This window comes from Pseudorca crassidens, chromosome 5 (assembly GCF_039906515.1).
Source record: "Pseudorca crassidens isolate mPseCra1 chromosome 5, mPseCra1.hap1, whole genome shotgun sequence".
NCBI classification, from domain to species: Eukaryota; Metazoa; Chordata; class Mammalia; order Artiodactyla; family Delphinidae; genus Pseudorca; species Pseudorca crassidens.
In genome coordinates this window covers 66116368-66137216 of record NC_090300.1, presented here as the reverse complement: position 1 = coordinate 66137216, position 20849 = coordinate 66116368, and the positions used below count along the sequence as shown (strand labels likewise).

The 20849-nt window shown below is 35.1% G+C and overlaps 1 protein-coding gene across 7 annotated transcripts in view; it reads right to left on the bottom strand.

Moving 5' to 3' along the window:
- Positions 1-847: 847 nt before the first annotated feature.
- The window catches only part of KLHL24 (kelch like family member 24), a 39367-nt gene continuing 19365 nt past the window's right edge, over positions 848-20849 (bottom strand). For 6 of the 7 annotated variants that reach the window (XM_067738199.1, XM_067738198.1, XM_067738200.1 and 3 more), the window contains 5 exons: positions 17455-17639; positions 16183-16301; positions 12401-12589; positions 11100-11288; positions 848-5933 (listed from right to left, as the gene is read on the bottom strand). In XM_067738199.1, the coding sequence (XP_067594300.1) occupies positions 5733-5933; positions 11100-11288; positions 12401-12589; positions 16183-16301; positions 17455-17639 (883 nt within the window). In that variant the 3' untranslated portion in view covers positions 848-5732. The remainder of the gene's footprint in view (positions 5934-11099; positions 11289-12400; positions 12590-16182; positions 16302-17454; positions 17640-20849) is intronic. The other variant, XM_067738204.1, reaches the window with a different exon arrangement.

Below are 20849 nucleotides of genomic sequence, written 5' to 3'. Positions count from 1 at the left end.
GACATATTCTAACTTGCCATTTTATTTTGATGGCACAATATAAAAACTAAGCATAACAAGCTAAAGCATTGCTTGCACTTTTTTTTTTTTTTTTTTTTTTTTGCGGTACGCGGGCCTCTCACTGTTGTGGCCTCTCCCGTTGCGGAGCACAGGCTCTGGATGCACAGGCTCAGCAGCCATGGCTCACGGGCCCAGCCGCTCTGCGGCATGTGGGATCTTCCCAGACCAGGGCACGAACCCGTGTCCCCTGTATCGGCAGGCGGACTCTTAACCACTGCGCCACCAGGGAAGCCCCTGCTTACACTTCTGTAACATATCTTTTCAAGATTTTACTTTTGCTAATGTAAAATCAGACATTGCCTCTGCAGTAAATAATGTGCCCTCTTCGACACCTGCAATAAAATTTCTTAAGTTCTTTACTCTTGATATTACTATAAGGGTATTTTTGAGAGCCAAATCAAAAGAACACTACAGTGCAAATGTTATGGATCACTTTCATAATTAAAAATTAAAATCATAATAAAAAAATTCTGAATAGTAACACTTACATGTGGTTCACACTAAAAAACTGATTATGTGCATATTTATATAAATTACACACAATTCTATAGGAGTATGCAGTGAAATTGCCTTTTTACTTGTCCCTAAGCCACCAATTCCTCATACACACCAATGTTTTTAGCTTTTTGTTTAGCCTTCTAGTTACTTTGTGAACACACTAGTAAATACATATATTAACTTGTAATTTCCCCCACTCCTTTTTCAAACAACCACTTGAATATATTTAAGGTAAGACAAAACAACGAGCTTTTGGTAAATAAAATTTAATACAACCATAGTCAAGTAATAATGGTTAAAAGACATTTTTTATTAGATAGAACTTTTTAAAAATTAAAGACAACTATGCACAAAGTATATTTATACAAGACATATAAGTATTAGTGTGCTGCAACTAAATTGAAAACAAAGAAATACAAAGCTTTTTTTTTTTCCCCCACTGTGAAGACTCTGGAGCATCTGAAAGCAAAAGACACTTGGCTGCCACAAGTCTGTACAAGCTGTAAAGCACATTATGCTTTTGTTCAACTCTATAATCGTGTTGTCTTAGATAGCTCCAGAAACTCTCAACAAGATTTAAATTAAGAAACCATGGGGAGGGGTGTTGGAGAAAGAAAGACTAAGAACTTTTTCAGGAAAGATAAATGAAAGAGCCTGTAGAAGGAAAAACAAAAGAAACAAAATAGTACATAAGAATGAAACAAAAATAAGTAGACTTACTTTTTTGACTTTAGATGCAGATATTGCAAATGATGTTTACAAGGGTTTAATCAACCTAAGATAGATGTTTTTCTTAATATCTTAAAAAGCACCTTGGCATCAAACAAAAAAAGTCCCCCCAATATAATAAAACTCCAAACACCCAACAACCTTTCTTAACATTTTCTTTCAAGCAACCACAAGGCTGGTGCTCATTAAAGAATTCAAGAAGGGAAATTCACTCTATAGGAAACAAGTATGAAACTTATCTAAGGTAAGCTTTATTTAGATTGAAAGAAAAGTTGAAATAGCACAAGAGAACTTAAGGCATATAAACAAATTCAGATGCAGTTATTTTGAAAACATTAAAACAAATTCTTTTCTTTGGGACAATACATAAAATAAGTTATAACTACTGGTATTCAAAACATTTTTTAATGATGATCTTTAGCACTACAAAAATTTAATATCTAAGGCAATCACACAAATGTAAAACACTCATAAAAAACATTTTAAAAAAGTCTGAAGTATGTTGAAACTGTCTCTGGAATTATCAATTCACACTCCTGGCTCAAGTGGTTTCTGATGACTAGCATTAGATGTGACAGTAAGTATAACTAGCTAGTCAAACCTACTGCCTTAAAGGCCAACCAAATTGCCCCATTCTGGTTTCTTGGTATGGTGAATTTATTTAACTAAAACAAATAATGGGGTGAGGTGATATAAACCTGGTTTTCAATATAATGCACAAGAAATTCTAAGAAAGGCCAAAATTATGTTGAGGTTAACTGGTGTCTTGAGTTTAGGAAAATAAAGGCAGTCCACAGGAAGCCTTTAAGAGACGTTATCTTATCACTTGGCACCACATAAAGAGCAATCTCTTCTCTTTGAAAATACAGTCTGGAGTAGAAGATATCTTTTCCACATATAAATCTCAAGAAACAAAAGGCACACACTGATGATTCAACCCTCTCTTTTCATGTATGGGTTCTCACAGCATTTCTTTTTAAAAAATCTATTGCCATATCCACACAACAGGAAAAAAAAAATACACCTGGTTTGTACACTGACAAAAGTAGTATAATTGAACCTTTATATTTTCCTGAGTTTCATTTCAAAAGGGTATGACAGTAGAGATACATAAACAATTCATATTCACTAAGAGAAAATGTATCAGTCCACAAAACATTTTCATCTTTCTAAATATAAAAAAATGAATGTTTAACCACCGCCATGTGTGAAGCCCCTTTACCAAACTGAATTTACTCTAGAATCATGAACTGCAAGTTACTTAGATATGGCACTTTAAACACTCCAATTAGGCAAAAATGACAAGTTAATACCCTCCCTGAGTATTTACATCATTTTTTTGTTAACACCTGGTTTAAATGGAGTAAATACCTGTATTTCAGTCATCTAGGGGAAAAAAAAAGGTTACTGAAGATACAATAGGCTACCATTTCATACCTGTGCAGTAAAGTCAGTGGGAAGATTAGAGTAGAAAAGGAAGAAGGCCTTTTTGTTGTAAAAACTAGACCACTTTATAGCTCATTCACATATAGGAACACATGAAAAATGATTAAAGTTCATGGAGAAAAAACTGTACATTTCTGTTGACCCACAAAAAATACTTTTGAATTCCTTCCCCACTGAGGTATATCAATGGCTAGGTTTAGCAAACTTGTATCTCCCGTCAATTTGTTTTCTGATCTTGTAAAACTGTATGCATTATATAGATTCTGACTGTATATGAGTCATCATACTAATATTCATCATGTACTTTCATATGTAACAAAGTATTCTAGAAATGCCCAAATTAAAAAAATATACTTCTGGAATTGAATTTAATAAGATCAACTAATTTTTACTTTATGTGCCTTTTTCTGATCAGAAACTGATAAAATTCTTGATGTCTGTATGTATGTGTGTAGATGAGCTTACTATCTATCTACATATATACACACATGTATTGAATATATACATACACACTAACCCAAAGGCTTATACGAGCATCACCCACCAAAAGAAAATATGTCAACTATGTGATGAGAGCATGAATATAATCTGATACCATTTTGGTTGATAAATCCCTTTTGATATACTAATTATACCCTAAAATTCTTTATTACTTTATCAATGCTAACATCATTATTTATCAAAAATCAGTAAATGAAAATAAATAATTTAAGAAAATTAAAGTATCAGTTGGGTAACTTTAAAAATTGTTACTTTAATTTCATAGGATTCAAACTAAGTTCTTGGTGGCTACTTAATTTATGTAGTTTTAAATTATGTAGAGAAAAAAATTAAGCAATATTGGTATGAGGTCCATGTTTAAACAAATTCTGTTTTATAGGATTTCCAATTTACTACAACAGACACCTGAACATTAAAAATAAATGTATAACAAAATACAAGTAAATAGTTAATACTTTTATAATAGACGAAAGTACTAAAATACAGGTTATGTTGAGAAAGTCTTCTTTGTGTGAAGTGTCTATTTATGGATGGGCATGATCTTACAAATACACATGAAAATAACAAGTATCATTTGTATAATTCTCAGCATTTACAAAACACTTTTCTCATATACCACAGAGAATTTCTGAACTAAATAGGTTCCATTATCTACAAAAGGTATGATGCAGAAGTAGAAGTTTACTCTAAAATTAAAACAAGTATCCCAATTGTATCTACTACTGTCTTTCAACTAAAATGGTAGAAAAGTGGTTTCTGAATTGCTCTGATAATTATCACAAAAAGGTATATACATCATTTCAAATTATGATCTGAAAAATAAAAATTCCTTAAAGATTTGTTAAGTGTTTTAGAGTTTTCCTCAGAATTCAGACTCCAGCTAGGCATTAAAAGTTGACTCTGTATAGGTTTATTTCAAATCTTTGCATCATTCTAAAATGAGAAAGAAAGAATAGTTTATCAATGTTAGGTTTTTGATTACTACCTTGTTTTTAACAGAAATCTGGTGACACTATAATCACATATTTGCATCATTTCTCCTATGGCAAATATATAATTATGATGTGAGACAACAATAGTGCCTGGGGAAGTCGAAATATAGCAGGCTACCTGAACATCCCTAAAATGTTTTAAATTATATCTGTCCACCCAGGAATATCAATAATCACGTACACTATAGTTCCTGCCATTTCATTTGCCTTAGAAAAAGTTTTACACTCTTCTCTGAAAACCAGTAAGCTTTATAAACTGGAGTTGAAACATCTAGACAAAGGCAATTTGATGTAGAGAAGCTTGAGAATATTGATCACTATTTTACACAATGGGTACCAAATGAAAGATTTATCTTAGAAGACTGCAACTACTGCTGTTAGTTTCTTCAGATAGCTAATTTTAAAAGAAATATGGACCCACTGAGACACGTGGTCCCTGCTTTATCCTTTAAGGGCAGCTTAACAGTAGAGACTCCCAGGATTTTTAGCTGTTCACAAGAAAGTAGGATAACCAGGAAGAGGTCCTCACCCAAAGCACCATAGTAATGAGGTCAAACCCTACTGGGCTACGGAGAAAATCTGTCCCTGTTTTTCACAAGATAATATTGCAAAGTGGATTTCAACTCTTCTGCCATGTTCAAGAAAAGGCGCATCCCTTAGAGGATTTAGAGATGATATATAAATACTTTTGAGAGCCACAGTGGGTCATTTTCCCTTCAATGGTCTTAGATGATTTTTTCTTAGGAACTAACATGTAATTTTAATCTCCATTTTAAGGGCACTTGCTTTTGTATCTCCTCCCCCCAAAATACCTTTAATATAAGAAAATAATTCTAAGAATGAAGTCATAATAATTCAGTATTTTATGATACTCAGATTGTCATCATTACACTTTTATCAATTACAGAAAAAAACCCACAATAAAATTAATCAACTTGGATGTATTTTTTAGTGACAAAGATTTTTAAAACTGGTTTTTCTACCTTAGAATGATTCTAAGTATTCTAAGCATTATATGAGTCAAACTAAATGAAAACTTGCCATGCAATTATATATATATATGTATGTGTGTATATATATATATACACATACATATATATATATATACACACACACACACACATATATGTGACAAAGTAAGGAATATACAGTCTTGCAGATAAACATACATAAATGAAGAAACCATCACAAATTCCTAAAAGGTATGCAGGCAGACATTATTTCCTACTCCACATAGGTTTCTTACAAATACTCACAAAGGTACACTCTCAAAGCCCAAGCAAAGACCACTATTACCTTCAACAACAACAAATTTTTTTTTCCCAATTACAGAAAAGCCTTTATTACAGTTTGAAAGATTGATATTTTGGGAAGAAAGGCATGACAATTATTATTTTTACTTTTCTGTGCATATTGCAAAAAGGAGATATGTCAAGTTCCCACTCTGGAGTTTTTAAAACCTCTCATCTTGGATTGCTGTGGCTTCTTGGGTGAGGTATCCTGGTTTTAGAGCTTAAAGCATTTCTCATTGTATCTATGAATAGTCACACATCCATGATAGGACACTGGCCTGGGCATTGCAGCTACCCCTGTGATGATACTTGTTGCAGGATCATAACAGAGAATAGTGTCTGTGGCTTCTCCATTTTCCCGTCTTCCACCCAGGATATATATTTTACCATTACATACAGACATACCACAGTTTTCCTGTTCAACCAAATTAAAAAAAAAAAATTAACTGTTGACAGTAAGGGATTTGGCAGCAAACTGAAAAGTAAAATAAGACATGCTTTAACAAGTCAAAAAAGGAGACATGAAATAATAAGCTCCCTTTTGCCCAACTCCTATGTGTGAATACTAGGTAAATTTGCATGGGTGAAGGGAGTGTTAAGATAGAATATATGTCACTAATTGGGGTCAAGATATGGGAGGTGAAGTGGGGGTGGTGGACTGAGAGAAGGGTTTTAGTTAACTTAATGGTAGTTGAATGAAAACATCCTTGAAGACTTGCTTCTCCTATTACAGGAAGGTCCTTTATTATAGAAAGTGGCTATTACATGATCAAAGGGTAGGAACATTATTCATTATAGGGGATTACCCACAAGTTGAAAGAATGAATGAGAGTTATAACCAAATTAAAGAAGCACTGTTATTAGGGGCCTTGGATGGGGCACAGAAACTCCCCAGATAACATTTTATAGTTAACTTTCCATGCAATGAGACTCTTAGCTAAATTTTACTCTTCTCTGTCAGTAATACAATTATTATATAAAACAAATACTCTTGCAAGGATAAGAGTGATTCTTCAAAGAAAAAAATTATACTAAAATTGTCTCACTATTGCATGAATCTGGTTATGCTGCAGGTCAATTATTCTTCCATTTAAATTTCACTTTAATTCAGAAAGTTATTGTATATTATTATCCTGTTTCCACATAACCAACAATGAGATGGGTTCTACCAGTGAGTACAATAAACATTTTTACTTGATCAGATTTGCTATATATAAATTTCACTCTTGTAGAAAAAATTAAATCTTGGTGGATTTCTATAATAGAGGATAGTATCTTTGGGTCTAGAAGAATTAGTGAATATTTTAAAATGTCTACATTAGAGTTTATATATTATATATAATATTATATTATATATAATAATATATATTATATATAATATATATATATTATATATTGACTTGGGGCCCATATATATATATATATATTATATATTGACTTGGGGCCCATTATCATCAGTGAATGACAAACTTTTATGTAGAATACCACCCATGAATTGTACCAATTATGTACCAGACTATAACATTTTCCATCGAAAGCACAATGAGCTCTTTCTATAAATTCTGAAAGTTCTGAACACAATAAAAGACAACATCCTTAGTTTTCAAATACAAGCTGGCTTGCACTATTGAACTTTACAGTCACTTTGATGATGATTCTTAAACTATATAATTATAGGATCTATCTTGTTATTAACATCATTTCATAAATAGTGCTCAGAATTAAATGAAGCAAGCAACCTTCAGAACAGATATTCATTCATATCAGGAAATTACTTGCATAGTAGTTTATTTCACTCTATGAGAGTCTCAAGGGTAATGGCAGCTAGTAAGAAAAATAATTCATCAATACATGAAGTTTTAATGTTATTTTTCATGACTTAAATGAAACACAATCTTAATATTGTAAAATATACCCCTCTCCTTAATTATTATTTTTTATAATGCTTAATGCTTAAATGTTAAACGCCAATAAAGAAAAAGAATCAGATTTCTTTTCAATTATTATTCTAAACTTTAACGACATTTTAAATACCTAATCCGCTGAAGAAGGGTAAAAAAAAAATCTTCGTCAGTAAAAAAAAAAAAGTTCCTGATGAAAGTTAAAAAGCAAAATATGTTTAAAATAGCAAGTTGTGGAATTTAGGAATTATGCAAAGTCAAAAGGCATGGAAATGGCGAGGTAAAAACAGAGAAAAAGGCTGGGTCCATTAGGACTGGGAAAAAAAAGCTCATTTTTTCAGTTCTTTTTTTGTCATTCAACATTCTAAGCATTTAAAAACACCACAACCTTTGACTCAAATAGCTGTCTACCATGAAATTACAGTTGATTTATCATTTTTCATTTGATTAGTATTAAAAGGGTAGGCAGGACTTCCCTGGTGGCGCAGTGGTTAAGAATCCGCCTGTCACTGTAGGGGATATGGGTTCAAGCCCTGGTCCGGGAGGATCCCACATGCCGGGGAGCAACTAAGCCCGTGCGCCACAACTACTGAGCCTGTGCTCTAGAGCCTGTGAGCCACAACTACTGAGCTCACATGCCACAACTACTGAAGCCCGTGTGCCTAGAGCCTGTGCTCTGCAACAGGAGAAGCCACCACGATGAGAAGCCCGCACACCGCAACAAAGACTGGCCCCTGCTCTCCACAACTAGAGAAAGCCCGAGCACAGCAGTGAAGACCCAATGCAGCCAAAAAAAAATTAAAAAAAAAAAAAAAATTTACCGAGCACCAATCAATCAATGCAAGATACATGAGATGAGTTAGAAAACACAGTATCCTTAAGAAGACTGAATTCCAGTATAGAAATGAACATTTATAACTATAAGGAAATTTATCACTTGCATTATAGAGGTGTTAAGTGTAGTGACAGATCAGAAAAACAAGAGATTAATTCTGAACAGGGCAACCTCAGTTTGTTGTAACTGTGAAGTGGTACTTGAAAGATGAGTAGAATTACAAATAGAGAAGGTAGAAAAGGCATTAAAGGCTAAGAGGACAACATGAATCAAGGCAAGAACACATACCATCTGGATAGCAAATGCAAGCAACAGATACTTAATGTAATTTGGGTAAAGGTGAAGAAAGTGAAGCTAAAAGGCAAGAAGAGGTCAGACAACAGGAGACCTAGAATGAAGTGGGAAAACTTTTAGATTTTATTCAGTACATTTCCAGAGAAGAGACATAATTTGATTTGCTGAAAAATAACTGGTGGTAAAATGGGTTAGAAAAGCAAGACATTAGAGAAAGGAACACTACTTAGAAAATACTGTTTTAGTTTAGGTAAGAACTGATGAGAACCTGAACAAAAGCAAGAACCACAGGAATGGAAAAGAATAGGAGAAACTCTTGAGGACACAGAACTGATACGATGGATTGATTCAATTTAAGAGAAATCAAGAAAAATTTTAAAAATTAAGTTTCTAAGTGTGAAATAATAGAAAATACATATCAGCCTCTGCCCCCAGTTCCTGACACAGAGCTCCTAAATCCCTTGCAATTTCCTGGTTGATGGGAGTGTCTTTTGTTCTAAGGAGGGACTGTTGCTGGGCTCCTAGATGGGGGTTGGTCACCAGAGAAACCAAGCCATAATTAGAAGCTTGTAAGTTTCACCCCACCCTCCCTTTTCTGGAGAGGGGAGCAGGGCTGGAAACTGAATTATAACTGATCATGTCTACATGATAAAGTCTCCATAAAAATCCCAAAAGTATAGGATTTGGAGAGCTTCTAGGCTGGTAAATGCATCTATGTCCCAGGAGGGTGGTGTACCTCAAATCCATGAGGACAGAAGGTTCTCTGCTTAGGACCCTTCCAGACCTGGCCTTAGGTACTTCTTTATCTGGCTGTTCATCTATGTCCTTTGTAATATACTTTATCATATAACAAACCTGTAAACATAAGTAAGTGTTTTCCTGAGCATTATTACTGAACCCAAGGCGGGGGGGCTGTGGAAACCTTGATTTATAGCTGATTTGTCAGAAGTACTGGTGAAAACCTGAGACTTGTGACTGGCATGTGAAGTGGTGGCAGTCTTGCGGGACTGAGTCCTTAACCTGTGGAACCTGAAGCAAATTTCAGGTCATGTCAGAACTGAATTGAATTGTAAGACACCAGCTGAAGACAGAGATCGGTTGGTGTGGGAATAAACCCACATACCTGGTGTCAGAAGTGCTGTCAGGGAGAAACAGAGTTTTTCCATTCACTAGGTTGTTTGGAAACAGAAGAAGTAAACTTGGGGAAGAAGGTGAATTCTGTTTTAAAGTCTTGGAATGCCACGGAAAACATCAAATAGGCAGCTGGAAATTTGAGTCTGGAGCACAGGAGAGAGGCTTTAATGGAGAATAAGATTTGAAGTCATCAGTACTGAGCAGTAAATGTGATCACTCAGGAACGGAGTATAATCTGGAAAAAGGGCAGGGAAAAGAGGCTCAAGGAATACCCATATTTAAGGGTTGGGTAGAAAAAAACAAGAGAACATGAATGAGACTCAGGAGATTATTAATGACCTTTGGGAGTACAATCTCTCTAGAGTGGTACAGGTAGAGCCAGATTTCCAGCATCAGAGCCATCAAGCATTTTGATGGTGGAAGGAAAGAGGGTAGAGCCACGAAACAAAAGGCCAAGGGAAGGCCTTTATGGGGCAGGGGTAAAGGCCATATAAGGGTACAAGTGCAGTGTGGATGAAAGAGACCCAAGTACAGCCATTTTCTTTATAGCAAAAACAACAAATTACCTAGTTTCTAACCGCAGAAGGAAAGAAACCAGTTTGAGAATTTCTTCTCTTTCAAAAATGTGCTAGAGAGAGGGATAAGAACTGGAGTAGGAGTCTCAAAAAGGTTAAGGGGAAAAAAACCCAACAGCCCAAGAGCAATACCTACTTTACCATGGGATGGTAAAAAGTAAGTTATTTCAGGGAAGGAAGTCCAAAAGGGAGGGGATACCTGTATGTGTATGGCTGATTCATTCTGTTGTGCAGTGGAGGCTAACACTGCATTGTAAACCAACCATATTCCAATAAAAATTAATTAAAAAATTAAAAACAAAAGTAAGTTATTTCAATAAATTCCTTGGAAGGAGTTCAAAACAAGAATACCATATGCTTTATGTGGAGTTTAAACAATTTTTGAGGGACTTCCCTGGTGGCTCAGTGGTTAAGAAACCGTCTGCCAATGCAGGGGACATGGGTTTGAGCCCTGGTCCATGAAGATCGCACGTGACGCAGAGCAACTAAGCCCGTGCGCCACAACTACTGAGCCTGCACTCTGGAGCCCACGTGCCACGACTACTAAAGCCTGCGCGCCTAGACCCCGCGCTCCACAACAGGAGAAGCCACCGCAATGAGAAGCCCGCGCACTGCAGCGAAGATTAGCCCCCGCTCTCCGCGCTAGAGAAAGCCCGGTGGGCAGCAACGAAGACCCGACGCAAACAAAAATAAATTTATTTATTAAAAAAAAATTTTTTTTTTTGGAAATAATCCAAGCATACATGAAACACATAAATAGTAAAGTTACTGTATATTCATACTGGTCCTGTACTTGGTCTCTCCTACATTGATTATTCTTTTGGACTGTTTTATGTTATTACCTGTCGGCTGAATGTATTCTGTACATGCATCCAGTAATCTTCAACGGGATCATAACAGTATATTGCCTTGGTCAGTCCACCAGCAACATATATCAGGTTGTTTAAGGATACGGCTGTTATACACCTCTTGGCAATTGGGATAGCTGCACGAAGTAGCCAAGAATTGGTTTCTGGATCATAAGATTGAACCTAATAATATATAGAAGTACTTAATTAAAATTTCTCAACAAAAATGCAAATTTACATAATAAATAGTCTGCCAATATACAGAAACATGATTAAAAATAAAATCCCATTAATTCACAGAATTAAGGGAGGTTGGCTTGAGAGTAAAATATCTGAATTATGAAATTCTCAAAAGAAATACAAATTTATTACTATCAAGCAGAATAGAGTAAGAAACACAGACCGTTTCCAAGATGAATGTCTAGCAGGTTTGCTTTTTTTTTTCCATTACAAATAACAGTCTTCAAAAAAAATAAAATAAAATAACAGTCTTATAAATTCTGTTATATAGGATAAGTATGCCTCAATTTGAATATAATTTCTTCACATGTTTAGGGAGTCCTTTCTTCAGAAGAACACCAGCGAACCTCAATTCAGTATACTTTGAATTATCACAAATTCTGAATTAATGAATTCTAAATATGTAACATTTGACATTATATTAAAATTTAATTTAGAAAAAGAATTTATTGATTGACAAAGTTCAGTAAACTATTGCTAAATGAATTAGGCATTAGACACGTTTGCAGAATAAACGGGGTATTTTCTGAGATGTCAGGATGGCACATGTTCTTTTGTCTCACGAATTCAATGAACTGCAGCAGCTTTGAGCCATCCTATATTTACATTAGAGAGGTTTTCTTTTCTTTGTTCTAAGAATATTTTCAAAGTATGCAGAAAATGACCCAGTTGGAAGCAGTACAGTATCTTACCCTTTGCTAATTCACTTCCCAATTGTTTTATGTGAATAATTTTTTGATTTTGTAAACTATACCAGTAAAAAGTTTTAAAATGGTTTATAGTATAATGCTGAGATCAGTTTCATCTCAAAAAAACTGGATCACACTTTTAACAGAAAATTGTTGGATATGTTATGATCTCACTTTATGATCTCACTTTAGTAACTTGAAACTCAATGTTTTCCTCCCTAAGTATAAAGTACCAGACAATTTTTAAAAGCCCCCTCACTCTAAGGGACCAAACTACCTACTTGATAGGCCTTCCATATTTCTCTTCTTGTGTATATCATTGGTAATTTCTTTTTAAAAAAAAAAGAGAGAGAGAGCATGGCTTACCTTATCAGAACAAGTATTATCATCAGGTCCTCCACCAATCACAAACAATTTGCCTATACAGCTAGTCACGGCAGGAGAACTCACTGCTTCCTTAAGGGGGGCAACTTCAGTCCATCGATTTGAAAAGGAATCATAACATTCTACACTGCTAAGTCTGTTTTGCCCATCATAGCCTCCAACAACATATACCTATATGTAAAATACATGGAGAAATCTTAATTATCAAAAGTTTGAATTTTTAACTAGTTGGCTAAAGAATTAAGGGATGGGGGCTTCCCTGGTGGCACAGTGGTTGAGAGTCCGCCTGCCGATGCAGGGGACACGGGTTCGTGCCCCGGTCCGGGAGGATCCCACATGCCGCGGAGCGGCTGGGCCGGTGAGTCATGGCCGCTGGGCCTGCGCGTCCCGAGCCTGTGCTCCGCAACGGGAGAGGCCTCAGCAGTGAGAGGCCCGTGTACCGCAAAAAAAAAAAAAAAAAAAAAAAGAAAGAATTAAGGGATCTCTCCCCTTTAAAAAGCCCTTGGTAACTGTAATTGCAATATATTTAGCTCAGTTTCTGGACCTTTAAAAAAAATTATCATTCTCTCACCACCACCAAAGAGCCTTTTTAGACATTTTTTTCATAGTAGCCCCCTCCAGTGAAATTTTTAATACCACAGATATATTGTATATCTGTTTATATATTGTATCTGTGCTTTATACACAAAACAGTACGATTTTTTTTCACCCGCCCAAGAACCAATCTTCATCCCCTTAGGAGCAATATTGCTTGCACTGAGAATTACAGGATTTAGCATAAATGCTCATACTCAGGGATGGTGAAAATACTTGAATATTATAAAGTAATAAAAGCTATGAAACTAAAGTATTAAGTAAGGATTACTAGACTGTGAGATCTTTGAAGGCAGGGCCTATCTTGTTCTTTAATTTAGTCCCTGCAGTACCTAGGAAAGTACCTGATACATTATGAACTCTAGAATGTGTATTTCAAAGGGCTTCCATGTACATTTTCTTTTCACAAATATGAGGAAGGTAGGGCAGATGAACTAATCAACAAGCCATTAATTAAATCAGTTACATGCAGAATAATCCATTAAGCATCACAAGATATACAAGAAACTTTTAACCTATAGAAGCTCTCCTAAAAAAGAAAAAAAAAAGCTCTCCTGTTTAACACCTACAATTCTTTTAATGAACAGTCATCATCAACTCTTTTCTGCATCCATATCTAATTAACTATTAAGTTCTACCAAGCGTTCTTTCACAGCATCTCTCACGTCTGTCCCTTCCTTTTGTTTCCCACTGCCACCATCCTTGGGGTCCATATCATTTCACACCTCTCAATCTCCTGCTCTCCACTCTTGTACTCTCTGAACCACAGCTTAATCTTCCTAAAACACCTCATCAACTCCTTTTACTAGTTTAACAATGAATGCCTAAGGGTCAAGGCCAAACTTTATACATTGTCATTCAAGTGTGTCCACAAATCTATCTTTCTGTACTCTTCCAAATTTCCTCAGCAGCCAATGCTATTTCAATCTTGCATTTCTCACATTATGTGAAAATTATCTGTTGGTGGGTTTGTTCTCCCAACAGCAGGCAGCCCAGAGAGGTTAAGTAACTTATTCAAGGTCATGCAGCTAGAAGGGGTATGGAAACTGTGGCACAATGTAGTACTTAAAGGTATGGGCTTTGAAATCAGGAGAGGTAGGTCCATATTTAGCTCTGCCACTGCAAGTAAGACCCTGCTTGGGCAGTTTACCTATCTTCTCTGAGACTCCATCTTAATTTCCTCAATTTAAAAATGTAGACAATAATAGTACCTATCACATAATATAATTTTGAAGATTAAACTTTATTACTATTCCCCTACCTGCATAAACTAAAAATATATGCTGTGCGCCTTAAGATAAAAGGCCTCTAGGTTAGGAAAATCTGAGCTTTTACCCCTGCTTTATCACTTTCTGTGCAACCTTGGGCAAATGACTCGATCTCTCTGGATTCAGTTTCTTTGTAAACTAAAGAAGTTACATTAAATATTCTCTAAGATGCCTTCTTGCTCTAAGATTCTATATTCCAAATCATCCTAGGTTTCCTTAACAGAGTGCATTTACAACTTTAAATAACTTTCTGTGTTTGAATTCAGCCTATATTGTAGTTTTTGGGATAACTGTTTTCCATGAATTGAGTACTTGCTGTGTAAGGCAGGAAGGATTCCTTTTATTTCTTGATTTAGTGCTTCCAAGTTTTGGGCACCTTCAAGTCAAATATACTAATATTTGTCAAATAAATTTGTGTTCATCAATCCATATATGATATTTGAGACATCAATCTTTTTCACATGCCTCTGTATGTTCAGACTAAATAATTATAATGTTTTTAGTAAGACCTCATCTCTTTTCAACACCTTAATTATTTTAGCTGCCACTTTCCAGTAATATTTTGTCATCCTTGAGGTATAGCTACCAAAACTGTATATAATATAGTAGGTACTAACAAACCAGTGGTTTTAGAAAATACTCTATTAGTATTTTATTTCCATTACATCTACCTCAAAGTCCTCATTATTTCATTGCTCTTATAGACAGCAGCAACACAGTAGATCAATACCCTTAGGAATTAACAATACCTTTCAAACTGCGCTTTGAGAAGCTCTAGTATTCTATAGTATAGAGATTTCAAGACCTTTCTGTGGGGAGATAGGAGGAGGGAATCAGAACTGATGGGTGGCTGAGTAGGAAGGGTTCCTGGCATTATCTCTGTTCCAACTAGAGCAGTTCTGCTTTCTCACTGGTGGCTCTAAAATGTCTTCAAGACAGGGCTTAAGAGGCAGCAATCTTTTTAGAAGAGAGTACTAGGGGACCAGACAAAAATATACATGCAGTATATTCAATATCTTATGATAACCTATAATGGAATATAAGCTGCAAACAAACAAACAACACCCCTAAAACACGAATCACTATGCTGTACACTTGAACACAATATTGTAAATCATCTATACTTCAAAAAAAAATGTGCGAGCAAGTATGCTGCTTTTATTTAGATTGCTCATTAATTTGAAGTGGCTTTGGAGGAGATGATAGAGACAGAGGCAGGGAAGGGCTACAGAGTCCAAGTTAGCCCTTGATACACAGCTGTGTTTTTATCTGCTTTATGTAATAGCTTTTTATATTAGATTTAACTTCAAAAAAGTTACTAGTCTACTAGTGATTCAAAAATCACTAGTCTACAAGTGATTCTCAAGTTCCTAAGGACAGTAAATGGTCCAGAATCAAATTATATGTTTTTCATATTTATTAGCTGCAGCCAATAATAAGTTTGCTTTAAAATATGTTGGTGAGTTTATCTTAACACTTATTTGTTTTGTCCCTACTTGTACAAATAAAAAGATAAAATAATATCACTCTACATAAATATATCTTGGCCTGAATGCCAAAGTCAGTAAAAGGAAAAAGACTGCTTGGATTAGACATTGGCCTGTTTTTGTACTTGATGTAACTGCTTTATTTTCCAGTGCTTCTCAGTCATTTAGACCGCATTGGTGCCTGAGAAGAGAAATGTGCTGCACTGCTACAAATTCCTAGTTGGGAGAACAAAATATCCATTCAAAAGTACAGTGTCAAATTGTTTATATCTTCAGTTTATGTATTGAGGTTAGAAATGGAAGGAAATACAATCTGAGTTCAAAATACCCAGAGGGTGAGTAAAATCAAGGATTCATCTGTGGTATTCATTCTGGAAACGTAACAGCAATAATAATAAAAAGTGGTTTCTCTTACTTTACCAAGGAGGACAGCCATTTTGTGACGCCATCTGCCTTTATTTAGAGAAGCAACTCTGATCCAAATATTCAACTGTGAGTTATAAATCCAGACATCACGGCCATTGATTCTTCCACCTTTAAATGCAAAACAATGCACACACACTAACATGTGTATCACCAAGGGATCTTTGCCAAAGGCATAGATAATGAAAACATTGAGTTATTCACCCAGTCCGAGAATTTGAGGATTCAGTTCAATAAATGAAACAAACTTAAAACTTAAAATGCAAATGGTTCTACAGAGCAGATTTAACTTTGTCAGTTGTTATCCTAAGAAATAATAACTATATGTCCCAAATAATAAAATGCAGAATATGAATTTACCAAATGTGTAAGACTGTTCATTTAAGAGTCAGACAACAGAAGCACCCAGACAAAAGAGTTATTCTAGAAAGATTTTAAAAAATCACCCGTTTTTTAAAAAGCATACCATTGTACAAAATAAAGTATGCGTTGTTATATTGTTCAACGTGTAGTAATATAGTAACCTGCAAAGGTGGTAAAATTAAATTTAACTAACAAATTAATCAACAAACTTAATTAAACTTCAGATTATAGATCCTATAGTTATACTTTGTATATAAGTCTGTCACTTTATTGTCTGTTTGATTTTAGAGGTAACATATCACATATTATAATAAAAGTTCAAGTTAAGAATTTTAAGGAAAATCCTATTTCATAAACGTTGGGGAGAATTTCAGAAAACATGGGTGGATTAGAGATGATTAACTGAGTACTTTTCATTTTGCATACGTTACTGTGTTCCTTAAAACAAAGTAAACAGGTAAAAGTTTTAAAAATTGTACCATATTCTATATGCATTTAAGAGCATTTAAAATACGATATGGCCTATTGTTTAGTGCAGGGAACATAGCCAATATCCTGTGATAAACCAAAATGGAAAAGAATATGAAAAAGAATTTATATATGATAACTGAATCACTTTGTTATACAGTAGATATTAACACAACATTGTAAATCAATAAAATAAATTTAAAAAATATGATATAGTTGAAGGCATTTTCTGGGGAATCTTTTGTAAATCATTCTGCATCATCTTGTGCCTGTTTTTAAGAGCAAAAAGTCATTTTCAGTTTTATTTGTTGTATAATATGATCTGCCTAAGGTGGGCATATCTACTTTCACTGTTTTCTTTTGACACTTATGGTTTAAAATGGCCAAGCTGTGATTAAATTAAAAGTAGCTACTGTAATAATTCTTTATTTACCTGAAACAAGAATGTCATTCCTTAGAGCACAGACCGCATACTCTGATTTGGTAAATTCTGGAAGCTTAGCCAAAGACTTCCACTCTCCTGTCACAGGATCATAGCACTCAGTGTATGGAAGATTAAATCCTCCAACTCGTTCACAGCCTCCAACGACAACTATCACCTCAGAATAGCCAGTTGACCTAAAATAATTATTATAAGAATGCAAAATTAAAATACCCTCAAGATTGTTTAAAACCCTAAAAGCATACCATTGTCATAAAGAAAGTAGAACACTATTATAAAGTGAACTGTTTATTCTCTCAGTATATGCCAACTAATACAGCTTGCTAATTTACTGACTTTGAGAACATTTACAAGGGATTTAGTGATATCATCTTTCCACAGAAAATTTCTATGGGTATTTTTTTTCTATGAGTTTTACCTTAAAAGTTATAAAATGGTCCAAAGATCCTACCTAATTCAATTGGAACCCTGGTAATATCAAGGATGACTTTCAAATGCAGTCTTGCAGCAATTCAGATATGCATAACCACACAAGGTAAGATAATGCACTTTTTCTAAGTGTAGGAAAATGGAGCTTTTTCATCAGATTGCTAGTTCTAAAAAAACATTCACAGTACAATCTAAGTACCCTTTAGAGAAGTATATGTACTTGTTCAGACACTAGTTTTAAAAATAAACTTGGGCTTCCCTGATGGCGCAGTGGTTGAGAGTCCGCCTACTGATGCCTGGGACACAGGTTCGTGCCCCGGTCCAGGAAGATCCCACATGCCGCGGAGCGCCTGGGCCCGTGAGCCATGGCCGCTGAGCCTGCGCGTCCGGAGCCTGTGCTCCGCAACGGGAGAGGCCATAACAGTGAGAGGCCCGCGTACCGCAAAACAAAAATAAATAAATAAACTTTTTTTTGGCTGTACCTCGTGGCTTGCGGGATCTTAGCTCCCCAACGAGGGACTGAACCTGAGCCCTAGGCAGTGAAAGCGCAGAGTCCTAACCACTGGACTGCCAGGGAATTCCCTAAAAGTAATTTTTCTAAAGTTAAGTAAATTAAGGTAATCCAGTTCAAGGTGTTGGGTGGTCACTAAAGATGTTAACAGAGTTTATAACAAAGAATGCTAAAGGAAAAAAGCAAGATGAAAAATTGTACAGAAGGTCTGATCAATACTATGTAAATAATGTGTCTGGAGAGAGCATACCAAAGTGCTAATGATGGTTTTCTCTGGATTGTGTGGCTTCCTCCTTTATATCAACACAAATTTTCAAAACAATAATGAGCATGGGCTACTTTTAGAGTGGAAAAGACAACTTTTAAGAGCACTAAGGGAATCCAAAGTTTACGTTAATTACTGGCTTCTTTTACTTTGTAGTTTAAAAAGATACTGACAGGAAAAACTAAAAGCTTATCCAAGACTTTTCTTTTTGTTCATAAGGCTCATGGAAATGAAAAAGTCTTGTAATTGCATTTTATGACTGCTACGATATTAAGTCTCACAAAGAAAAATGCTAACAATGCCTCTTCTCTTACTTAAATGTGGAGGGAAAAAAGACAACATCAGAACACTTATTTGTAGTTTTAGAGTGATGTTTTACAATTACACTAGAAAAAAACAAAGTAAAGCGACATTGGTATGTCCCTTTAACAGAGCTGCTATATTCTAGCTACACTTACAGCTATTTCAACTAACAATCATTCACCTAGTCCATGCCAGGCATACTTTTTCCATTATAAAATCAAAAATATATACTGTAGAAAAGAATTTTGTTCACAGATGCAATAAAAATTACTTTCAGGAACCCAGCAAATTATATTACCCTAACCTAGAATATAGTAAAATATTATCAGAAGGACTCAAATACTATCAATAATATTTACTATTTTCCAAATAATTCCCAAATGAAAATATTAAAAGTAAATAGTGGACAACACCAGACACTTAGTAGTATAACTAATGACTAATTTATCCTTCTTTCCATAGAAGTATTATTTCCTAAAATCTTACTTAAAATACTTCTGAGACAAACCCAGGTGATATTCCTCAAAGTCTTATTTACTGATTGAACAAAACAAAAATTGTTAAATACTGTCACTGGGGTTCAGTCACTCCTAATAGTTTTAATACAAAATGAAGTTAATTATTACATAGAATTTTGACAGAATTTTGTTTTATACTTTCCTTATAGCAGTTTACTTGTTTTATACTTTCCCTTTGCTTGCACTTGCTTGCTTTTTCAAGACTTCTTAGCCCAGTAAACATATATTGTCTGTTTTGCACCTTGGAACAAGAAGAGAAAACAGCACAAAAAGCTAATGGCTAAAACATTTAGTCTCACTAAATAAGGGATTATTTTAGTGTCTATATGTGTAAGTATCTGAAAGGATCAGCAAACTAGTAATTTTGCCTGACTGAAGGTCTTATTTGCGACCAAATGGCTTTTAACTTAATTAGAGACAAATCTGGTGTTCTCATTAGAGACTGTTAACTCAATAAAACAGTTATTTTTATTTCTTGAGCTCAGAAAAATACTTATCTCAGGCAGGAAGATGACTGCCTTAAAGGAAATGAGTTGCTGCAGCTGATAACGGTGACTAGAATAAAAAAGTGGCCAAGATGATAGTATAGGATGAATAAAATTCTGGATACCCATGCAATCTATTTTTTAGGGTGAATGTTACTTTATTAACCCTTTTAAATGAAAACTCTGATTTTCTGCTGTGACAAACAAATATTTGCTGCTTTAGTATTACGTCTCACCATTTGTTCCTATGAAAGTGGGACAAGCAAATTCTCTTTTTTCTACATTGGTAAATATTTTTTCAAAAGCCATCACACTCTTTTATCATAAACTTGAGAAAAGATCAAATTAAAAAGTCACATTCTTTGATTTATGTGAAAGATAAAATAATTATAAATCCACAGAATATTCTAAACCTAATCAGTAAAATGGATAGTAATTACCAGGTTCAGTTAAAAATCTCAAAAGGTGAAATAAAGGACTTGCTAGCTGAAATAACAGACCTACTTATTATCAATGCAAACATGCCAGAGACAGATGAACTGCCAAACTAACTTTCATCAACAAAAAGGGTTCAGGGCTTCCCTGGTGGCGCAGTGGTTGAGAATCTGCCTGCCAATGCAGGGAACACGGGTTCGAGCCCTGGTCTGGGAAAATCCCACATGCCGCGGAGCAACCAAGCCCGTGCACCACAGCTACTGAGCCTGTGCGTCTGGAGCCTGTGCTCCGCAACAAGAGAAGGCCGCGACAGTGAGAGGCCCGCGCACCGCAACTAGAGAAAGCCCTCGCACAGAAACTAAGACCCAACACAGCCAAAAATAAATAATAAATTCATTTAAAAAAACAAACAGGGTTTCCCTGGTGGCACAATGCTTGAG